Source organism: Hibiscus syriacus, unplaced genomic scaffold (assembly GCF_006381635.1).
Source record: "Hibiscus syriacus cultivar Baekdansim isolate YM2019G1 unplaced genomic scaffold, ASM638163v2 tig00112812_pilon, whole genome shotgun sequence".
NCBI lineage: Eukaryota > Viridiplantae > Streptophyta > Magnoliopsida > Malvales > Malvaceae > Hibiscus > Hibiscus syriacus.
This window is the reverse complement of record NW_024063406.1, coordinates 193,449-203,794: the sequence shown is the minus strand read 5'-3', so window position 1 is coordinate 203,794 and position 10,346 is coordinate 193,449. Positions and strand designations below refer to the sequence as shown.

Below are 10,346 nucleotides of genomic sequence, written 5' to 3'. Positions count from 1 at the left end.
GAGCTTGGTGTTGAAAACGGATGGTCAAATGTGCAGATTTGCTATTGGAATTTTGAACAGCTATTTAGATGTCAGTGGTTGGGGTTCTCTTCAAAGATGCAATTGATTTGCTCACCCTAGCTTCCATTTTTTTTTACGACAAGCCAATTCTGTTGCACATAAGCTTCCATATTTTGAACAGACTTTCATTTTTTTGTATTTAATGATTATGTGTTTATAACATGATTTTTTTATCTTTATATCATAATTTTCTCTAATTTTCTATATATTTTTTAATTTTATTTTTTAATTATTTGGTCATTTTTTCGTTTATTTTTCTCATGATTAGATTTGACGTTGTTGCGACTGATCAAGATGATACTCATTTGTTATCCCATTGATATTTTCTGTTTTTTTTCCTTAGTAAAAGTAACTGTTTCTTTTTTATTTTTTTATTAAGCTAAAATTATTACAAATTAATATATGTTCTAAATACTCTGAACTATTTACAATGAACGTTCAATTATCTTTGCAGTTTTTGTTGTTCGAACTCATGACATTTAAGAACAACAACGATTTCTTTAAATATTGAGATAATTTGATTCATACATAAAAGTAATTGTTTCTTTACGTAAAAAAGAGAAGAAAACGTTATTTTTTAAAATATAAATATTGATATCACATATTATGTCAATAATAATAATTGGTTGACAATTATTTATCAGAAAAAACAATAAAAAGCTTTCTTTTTTTAGAAAAATCAAAAGTTAAACTTTGGAGATAAAGTATTTTACCCAAAAATAATAATACTCTTTAATTTTTATTCTGTATATTTGAATTTGTATGTTATTTTATTTAACAAAGTCGTTTTCTTCTATGAAAATAATGAATATTCTTATTTGTTTTTATAGTTCATTTTTTTACATATTTTTTCCTACTCTTATTTTATGTTTTTCTTCTTTTCACGGTTGATTTTGATTCGTTTCTTCAATCGATGTTTATTTAATTCTTATTAATTTATTTTTGATTTAAATCTTCAATCTGTTCGCAATCAAACCATATATGTTCTGCTTGAGTTGTGATAAACTCAATTGTGAACATACTATTATTGTTATATCAAATTTTGTATTAGTGTTAATGATGTCTTTATTTTACTTTTATCATCGATAAATAATGTTTATTTGTATGTTTTAATTTTTTACATTTTAATATTTTTTTTGTGTAACCTTTTTTTAATTATCTAGTGGTTAATTTATATTCTTTAATGATTTTAGAGCGAAAATCATTTATAAACATGATTAGTCTATTTTAATTTTAAAATTATAGTTTTATTATTGAATTTTATTTATTTAATAAAATTAATTGTTGTAATTGCAAAAAAATCAAATGGTAATTTTCTTTTATTTCCCCTATCTTCAGAATGTGCTAGTTGGTATGGGAAATGAGTAGGGGTGTGCAAATCTGGCTATCTGGGTTTTTGGGTACTCGAAGTGTCGAGTACCCGGATCTTCAAGTAATTTATTTCTCGGTCCGTGACTCGATCCGGATGTTGATGGTACTCGGTAATCATGTACCCGGATACCCGATTTTTTTTCAAATTATTAATTAAAAACACACACATAAATTTAAATATTCGAAACTTCAAATTACATAGTCCAACATCCAAACATAATTAAAAAATATCATGTTAGCATCATTGTTCATTTTTAAATATGAGTGACCAGAACAGAATCAAAACGTAACGTTAGGTATAATTTTGAAAAAAAAAATAATCGAGTGACCAAAACATAAATTTGATAATATATAAGTGACCAAATAGGTAGTTTACCTTAAATAAAAATATATATGAATTATATTAGATAATATATAGGTGACCAAATAGGTAGTTTCCCCTAAAAAAATCCCTAACCCGAGTACCCGAAAAAATTTAATTTTGTGACCCTAACCTGTCTTGGTAGGATAATTTTTTAAAAAAATTACCCGATTTTTTAAGTTTGGGTCAACAGATCAACCGGGTCGAGTATTTTTGCATACCCGTAGAAATGAGTAGGATTCTTATATAGATTACAAACAAAGATATATTTTGGGCCGACTCACAATCAAACACAATCCTGGGGCCGCTTGTAATTCACCTTGCCCGTCTCGTATTTGTCCTATAATTTGATTTGTATTTGTTATTAGATTTTTTAAAACTTAGAACGTGACTGAATAGAATTATTTTTAACAAAATAAATTACTATGTAATTATAATTAGAATGATAAAAATTGTATATAATCTTTTTTTTTTGAAAATTTGTATATAAAATTTATTAGTTTTATGTTTGATATTTTTATTTAAAGATTATATATAATATAAAAATAATAATATTTATTATAATATAATAAAGAATTAATAGATAATATTGACGAGTAACCCTTCTTTTTCTCTTATTTAAATTTGTTATTGATAAAAACTAGTAAATTTAGTCATCCATTGATATCAACAGCCTAAAGATCAGTTATAAGTACCTTTTATTTCCTCTCATGTCTTCCTCCACCCTCTGTTCTTTCTCCTTTTTTTTCTATTCGATATATCTATAGTATTTATTTTGCATATCTATTTTGCAGATTTATTTTTTAATAAGTCTTTAATTATTAGTTATGTAAATCATTGAAGTTTTCATTTGTTAGTTTAATACGTTTTAATTTACTTTTATTTTTTATTTTTTAGGATTGAATTTATCGCCAATTCTCATATTAATAGTTATTTGATTATTTTATCGATCTACACTTATTTTTGAATCTTTGAGTTGATTTTCTCATTTTTATTATAGGCTAAAGGCAGGGTGAGAGTGTAAGTAATGAGAAATATAAATAATTTTATTAAAATTTTATGATTTAAAAAAATCTTAACATTATAATTTTAAAAACAGTTTATTTAGAGAGCATTTAATGTCAACTAACAGCGTAATATCTATTTTTTAACTAAATTAAAATTTTAGAATTTATTCCGTAATTTTTAGAAGTATAATATCTAAAAAAAATATTTTAAAATAATGCAATATCATTTTAAATCATGACATGTCAGATAGACGAATAAAATACCAGCTGACGAAAGCTAATGCATTATAACATTCCAAAGACATTATAAAAAGACACGATTACATAGCATACGAACATATGACCATTACTTGCAGATAAAGACATCTAACTTAAGACCCACCTGCTTGAAAAATACATAATATTACCTAAGTAAGATATATGGAACCAGTTTCACTCTCGTCAAGTTTGATCCTTTGTTTTCTATCGTTCTTGTCATTTTCATCCTTTGTTTTCCCTTCTTTTTCTTCTTCTTTAATCACTTCATCTTCCCCAGCTTTATCGTTTTTCATGTCAAGGTATTCAATGAGACCTTGAAGTGCAGCTTTAGGGTCATCACTTTTGATCATCAATTGTTGTGCCACTTCAGCTGGAGTAACATCAGCGATCTGAATCAGATCATCGATGGTGTCGAACAATTTATCGTCTTTGATTCCGAGATACGTCGTCGCAAGTTTTCTGAACCCTGTTGGCGTACAATATCCCATATGAATATGCACATCCATTCTCCCCGGACGCAACAACGCAGGGTCTAACTTCTCTTTGTGATTCGTCGTGAAAATTATGATCCTTTCGTTCCCGCAGCTCGACCACAGTCCATCGATGAAATTCAATAGTCCCGACAGTGTCACCTAACAAATAATTCAGCATTAACTAAATTAATTACTATTAACTTTATGAGGTTAATCGGGTACTTACTCCGGGATCAATAGACGAAGGACGATCGGATCTGTCTTTGTCTTCCTTGTTTTGGTCCTCTTTAACCTTGCCTCTATCTTTTGCGATCTTTGTGCTGCAATCTATGTCTTCAATGAGAAGAATAGACCGGTTTGTGGTTGATGTAAGTAAACGCCGGAGATCGGCATCATTTCGAACACTTTGGAACTGGAGATCATACACGTTGTAGCTCAAGTAATTCGCAATGGCAGCAACCAGAGAAGATTTACCAGTCCCTGGAGGACCGAACAAAAGGTACCCACGTTTCCAAGCCCTGCCAACGTTTTCGAAGAAATCCTTGCGTGCCGCAAACGAGTCGAGGTCATCCTTTATGAACTGCTTCAGCTCTGGCTCCATAGCCAGAGTCTCAAACCTCGCAGGATGCCTGAAAACAGCCGATTCCCACCTCGAACGGTCTTGGTTATAAGTGTAGATGTTGAGCTTCTCTCTCTCTTGCTCAATATTGTTTGAGCCGTCTTAGCTATGTGGGGAAAATACCTTTGTTCAACAAGTTCCCTTACTCTTTTCTTGCACTTCAAGTGATAGGTCTTTTTATCAGGGATGTAGTACTTCTCCGATTCCTTAACGTACAACGTCCACTCCAAGGTCATACCTTTGAACTCATCGATGATTTTACAATCTGAAGGGATCTTTCGTTTCGGCGGCGATGTCGGGTTATTGATGTCATTGGAGCCGATGAGAAGTTTATCAGTCACAGGGCTTATTCGGGTCGGAAGGTAGACCTCAACAGCTCGAAACGTTTCGTTGTAAACAGCTTGCCATCGCTCTTCAATGATGAAGGTGAAATTAGAAGAGAAGTAGTTGGTAGTTGGATATAAGATCGGAGAATTTCGAGTTGATGAACTTTTGCATCGGTTTCGGGATCATTTCGTTCAGTATGGTACGGATTAACATTGCCATCGCTGAGAGGGAAGCATAGGCAGCAAGGATGGTAGACATGGAAGGAAGCTCTTTCAACAAAGAAGCCATATTTCAATACAAAGGAGAGAACTCAGCTGCAAGAGAAATGAGGAACTGAAGCGGGTTTATAAGCAGCTTGGTTACTATATTAAGAAACAGGGCGGAGACTATTGGGTTGACTCAACTGTGAAAATGAAGAAACTAGAAATTGCTTAATCTGAAATAGAGTCATGAGGAAATTGCACGGAAGATATTGGTGCTTTGCATTCACGCACTTTTCAACCGCCCTGTGTTGAATATCATGGACCATACATTGCCTAGCTGCTTCTTTTATTTATTGCATACGGTCAGCAAAGTAAATAATGCCAAGACTTATGACGAAGTTACTGAACCTAATCAGTTGTTAACATCTCATCATTCCACTATAATCACATCAATATAGTACTAGTTACAGTTACAAAATGGTGTTCATTAAAATTCAATGAATTCCTTTGTTCTTAAAAACAGAGCCCTTGAAATGAGCTTCCTCGCCCATATAGGGTTACGGAAAAAAATAATTTTCTCATATAATCTACCATATTATTTTTTGAAATAGGGTTTGAGGTCTTCTTTATTTTCCTGAAGCCGTCATTCAGTCGTGGGATCTTCTTCATTTGCCTGAAGACGCCTGGAGCATCTGACGTCTTTAAGTTGATATTGTGCAATTCACCCTAAATGAAGAAATAATCTCCAGGTTAGACTATATTGAGAATTAAAAAAATCTCTCTTACATTACTAGGCCATTTTTCCCTTGAAATGGGTGTGATAGAAAAACATTATATTTTCATGTGTCTGAGACTCTCAAAGAAGAAAGTACGAACACTAGGTTCTCATGTCTCTTACGAGCCTCATGATATTGAAGATCTTGGTCTGAAATACTGAGCTAATTTCCAAAGTAGTTTTGCAGAACACAGTTGACCTTTCATTGTGGAGTAACATGCATTAGAATTTTCCTTAGAACCACTGAAGGAATACAAAACAAAATCGTATACTCTGTTGAGTAAAATTCTAGCCTTAAATTTCTTTTGCCTTCTCTTTTTATTGGAACACGGAACGTTTCCGTATACTCTTTCCGTGTCAAGCAAACCCCCCCTTTTTAATTGCTAATAAACGCTCATTGACACAGGTTAAATATTGAATCTTCATTATAAAAGTTCTCCTTTTTTTCGTTTGGAAAGCAAATTAAACAAACTGATAGTGATCCAAGTGTGTGTATGTGTGTTTGTGTGTGCTTATATATGAAACAAAGGCTCATAAACTTGAAATAAAGATACGTTTTTCAGAATGATATGGTTTCTCATTCATGTGCTCAGTGCTTCCAATGCACCAAGCATCTCTCATATGAGTTAAACACCATTCGTTGAGAGTGCTTTGTTCCTTACAAGTCAACAATGAAAGTCTTTTCTCTTCCTCTTACGAAAATACCAGCATATAATCATTTACAGGAGTTATCGAGCATTTAACTTTTGATTCGAAAAAATGCATTCTCATTTTGTTTTGATTTTCCTTAAAAGTGGAATCCGTTTGTCTAATCTATAATTATTAAAACTAGTAGATGCAGTAAGATGCCGATGCCAATTAAACTTTGTCATCATGGAACCACCACCTGGTCTGCTTTGGAGATCGACCGTTTCTACAGTTCTTTACATAGCGGTCGTTGTCTTCAGGACATTGCTGCGAGACATGATTAATAATAGTATTAAAAGGTGTGTGGGATGCCTCATGATATAATCTGATGTCGTTTAGGACATGCTCATGATATACAACTTACAAGAACAATAGTACCCATCCCAGTTTGGAAAATTTTAGCCCCAAATAACAAATCAGCAGTTTGCCTTATGCATGGCTAAGGGATGGTCAACAAGAATGTCATAAGGCACTCAGAAAATCAAAATAGAATGTGTAACCAAACCTTAGCAGTTGCGCTTGATAGCATGGAGAGAATGCTGATACAGATAGAACTAACAGTCATGGCTGGGGACCATGAATCATATAAGATATCTACAAAAATAAAACAGAACAAAAATGTTTATACCCGTCTTGTCAAAAGTTAAGCAATGAAGATAGCACATACATGTGAGTGTGCGAGAGAGAGAGAGCATCTGAATTTTAAATATTTGTTGCATTAACAAAACCAACTACGCTTTGAATTTGGCAAACATATGTTGGAAAGGTACGGCAAGTGTATAAAAAAATGTTATCCTACGCTCATTTCCCAAGAGCTATTTTATCCCCACCTTGTCCATTTGAATGAAGCACAAAAAGAATTAAAAATCAAGCCAAGACCTTGTGAATGGAGCTATGTGCTTCGAGAGAATGCAACACAAATAACCTAAGATCACCCGTTAATGTAAAAGGCAATAGCATCACCCCACCTCCATGACCAAGGAGAAGAAAAGGGTAAAGCATAGTTCTCAAACGGCACAATATAGTTATACACTCAAAGCATCACCCCACATTCAAGTCCTGCAAAGCTCCTTCTCAAAGGAAGGAACATCTATACCACTCAAAGCAACCATCTTTAACTTTCTTTTCCCTATCTGGATTCTTGGAAATTGGACTTCAACCTTTTATTTTCCACGCATTATATATTTTTTGGTGAAAAGGATAGGATGGTAGAAAAATGATACAATAATATCCAGATATTAGCTAACATAATCTCACATAAGCATCAACGATTCTTTTAACAATGTAAAGGGAAACATTTTTAAAGGTAACAACAGGATCCCCGAAACCCCATCATTTTCAAAGGATAAATGGATAAAAATTTAAATGAAAGCAAAGTGAGAATCAGATCCTGACATGTCTACCGCAATGCATATATATTTATATAAAAGATAAAAATCTATGAGAAAACACAAGAACAAACGAAAATTGCTAAAAAATAGAGCATATTTATAGAAAACTAATATAAATTCATACCTAAACAAATATGGCCATTGCTATAAATATGTGGATGGAGAGGTGCTGGTTGAAGAAATATCACCTGCCAATAATAACCCAAAAGAGCAAAATTATTAAAAGGAATTCAAAAGAAAAGAATACTAAAAAAGGGGATTTTGAATAAAAATCAAACCTGAGGGGCTTCCATAGGGTAATGTTCAGGGAAATCCACCTGAAGCTGATAGGTCTCATTGGCGTACAAAGTTCCCGCAGCTCCATTGACTTCAATTACCCACCTTTTTTACAACAAAAAGATTAAGTATCGATTTTTTTTTTCAAAAGAACTAATCTAGAGAAAATAAAAAAAGGGATAAACAATCTAAAACCTTTGAAAATTATCGGTGACTTTGTGCTTGAAACCAGAGGGAGGGTTGACCTGCCACTCTACCAGCTCTTTTTGCAGGCGATTGCAAGCAATCTTACTAAGTGCCTAAACAAAGCCAAACAAACAAAAATCAAATACCCATTAAAACAAAACAAAATCCGAATTGAAAAGGAATCAAAGGAGTGTGAAGTAATGGGAGGAGGAACCGAACCTTGCGAGAGGAAGCGGATGAGCTGCTCATGCTTATACGGTGGCGTTTTGCCGGGGGGGGGTATGGTAGTTTGGGGGCTCTGTTTTTGTATTTGAGTGTGTTTTTGAAATCAGAAAGAAAATGAAATTATCAATGGACGACGTAAGGGAAGAGAGTTTATGGAGAAAGGGAAAGGAAAGAGCGACGATTTATGGGGGGGAAGGAGTTTGGCCCCGCTTTGTGTTCCCCACCGTTAACTCTCTTTCTCTCTCTCTTGAATCCGATGGCTTACATTTGTTAAGCAGTTTTTCTTTTGACAAAAAGTCCTCCTAGTCAATTGTTTTTACGGAAGATACGACGCCGTTTACTTTTGTCTAAGACCTCGATTTTTTCATTAATTTGATTTTTTGTTGATTTATAGAAAAAAAAAATCATTTGTAACCAGGAAGGATGGGTCATGTTTAAATTAGAGACCTAATCCACATGAATAGTGGAAGGTCTTCATTTTTTCTTTTAAATTATTTTAAGATAATTCTTAAATTAAATTCATTAAATACTGACCTTTTTTATTTTTTTTAGTTTAAATATCTATTAAATTTTTATTAATCTGGATTATATAAATTAAGCTTGATTTTTATGTTGTTTTTAATTTTTAAAAAATTGATAAATTAATTATTAGTTTTAAGATTTTAAATTGAAGATTGAATAATTTGTTATTTTATTATTATTTACCTTTAATCTCTTAAAATTTCAATACGGTTTTGTCATTATAAGTATTTTTGAATATTTTCTATGTTTGTTTTATTATTTATACTTAGAGCTCATTATTGTTTCTTCCGATAACTAGTTGTTAGTGGATCAATGGAGGTACTGCGACCTTGTTGGGCTGTGGCAACCTCTGGAGTACCTGTTCGAGAACAACTGTTCAGTGCTTCAATATGCCCTTTCAATTTATTCCAGTATGGAGAGTTGTACAGAGGTTTTGGTCGAAGTGCAAATGTTGCTTCTTTAGAAGGGGAAACAATCATTCTTATCCCCAAAAGTGACGGACATAGCATCGTAAGGGAAGCCGTGGTGATGTTATTTTCTTAACCAATCGAGGAGAGGTATGCTATTATTCTGTGTCTAACATTGGCTTAGCTCCTTGGCTGGTTTGTTGCATTTTCTCTAAGGCTGTAAAATCAGGTAATCAGACAGGTTTCAGTCGGATCTTGGCAGGTCGGGTAAAATCGGGTACAAGTCAACTCAAGTTGATTTGACACCATATCCAGATCGGTTCAGGTCATGTCAAATCAGTTCGGTTTATTTTCAGATTGATTTAACACCAGATCCAAATCGGGTTCAGGTCATGTCATTTTCAGTTCGGATCGATGTCAGTTCAGGTCCGAAGCAGATAAAGATCAGGTTAATTCAGGTTCGGGTAGACTTCAGTCGGATCTTGTTCAAATCGGGTCACATCATTGACATATAAAATTCAAGTCGGATGTTTACCGGATACGGATTGAGTTTAGGTCAGGTCGTTTTTATTTTTGGATTAATTATTTTGTCATCTTTCGTGATTATTGAATTGCAAGTTGTAATTGTATATGATTTCGAGTAAATTAAGAGAAAAATAAATATCCATGGATCAATTTTGTAAAAAATATAAATTTAAGGACAAAATTGAAGAAATGTAAAATTATAAATAAAATATTAAAATATAAATTAAACAACACAAATAGGTAAGCGACTAAATCGAAATAAATTTAAAATGTGAGGTTTAAATTAATATAAAAAAGACTAAATTAAATACGTTTAAAAAGTTACGGGCCAGTTACAAAAATAAATAACAACTAACAATGGGCCAATTGAAGATGCAAATATAAATTTAAGGACTAAATTGAATACATATAAAAGTGAAAGACTTAAAATTGAAATAAATTTAAAAAACAAAAAAGGATTAAATTGAAATAAATGCAAAATGTGAAGAAATAATGAAAAATATAGTAAATTGCATTCATTTAAAAAATTAAAAAAATATAATATATATATATATAATATAAGTTCATATATAAATTATATATAAACTATATAATTATTATAAATTATATATATATATATATTATGTTTATATGAACTATATATATAACTATATATGTATAAACTATAAAAAGT

General features: G+C 32.1%; 1 protein-coding gene and 1 pseudogene across 2 annotated transcripts; both read right to left on the bottom strand.

Annotated features, from left to right (window-relative positions):
* Positions 1-3,190: 3,190 nt before the first annotated feature.
* LOC120183767 lies at positions 3,191-4,811 on the bottom strand (annotated as a pseudogene).
* A 1,205-nt stretch (positions 4,812-6,016) lies between these two features.
* Positions 6,017-8,366, bottom strand: LOC120183793 (probable ubiquitin-conjugating enzyme E2 16). 2 transcript variants are annotated; one of them, XM_039188422.1, is made up of 7 exons: positions 8,214-8,366; positions 8,004-8,107; positions 7,811-7,913; positions 7,657-7,720; positions 6,647-6,735; positions 6,286-6,408; positions 6,017-6,201 (listed from the first exon to the last, which is right to left on the bottom strand). In XM_039188422.1, exons 1-6 carry the CDS (start codon positions 8,241-8,243, stop codon positions 6,313-6,315), a joined length of 486 nt encoding a protein of 161 aa, XP_039044353.1. In that variant the 5' UTR covers positions 8,244-8,366; the 3' UTR covers positions 6,017-6,201; positions 6,286-6,312. The 2 variants fall into 2 exon arrangements, with proteins under 2 accessions (XP_039044353.1, XP_039044354.1); XM_039188423.1 differs by having other exon boundaries at positions 6,017-6,204; positions 6,294-6,408.
* Positions 8,367-10,346: the final 1,980 nt, after the last annotated feature.

Bases quoted from the DNA above. Each gene is read 5' to 3' on its own strand.
- LOC120183793 (XM_039188422.1), bottom strand. From the start codon at position 8,243: ATGAGCAGCTCATCCGCTTCCTCTCGCAAG. The intron at 7,914-8,003 runs GTTTTAGATTGT...GTTGTAAAAAAG, and splicing joins GTCACCGATAATTTTCAAAG to GTGGGTAATTGAAGTCAATG. The intron at 6,736-7,656 runs GTATGAATTTAT...TTATTTTTGTAG, and splicing joins CAATGGCCATATTTGTTTAG to ATATCTTATATGATTCATGG.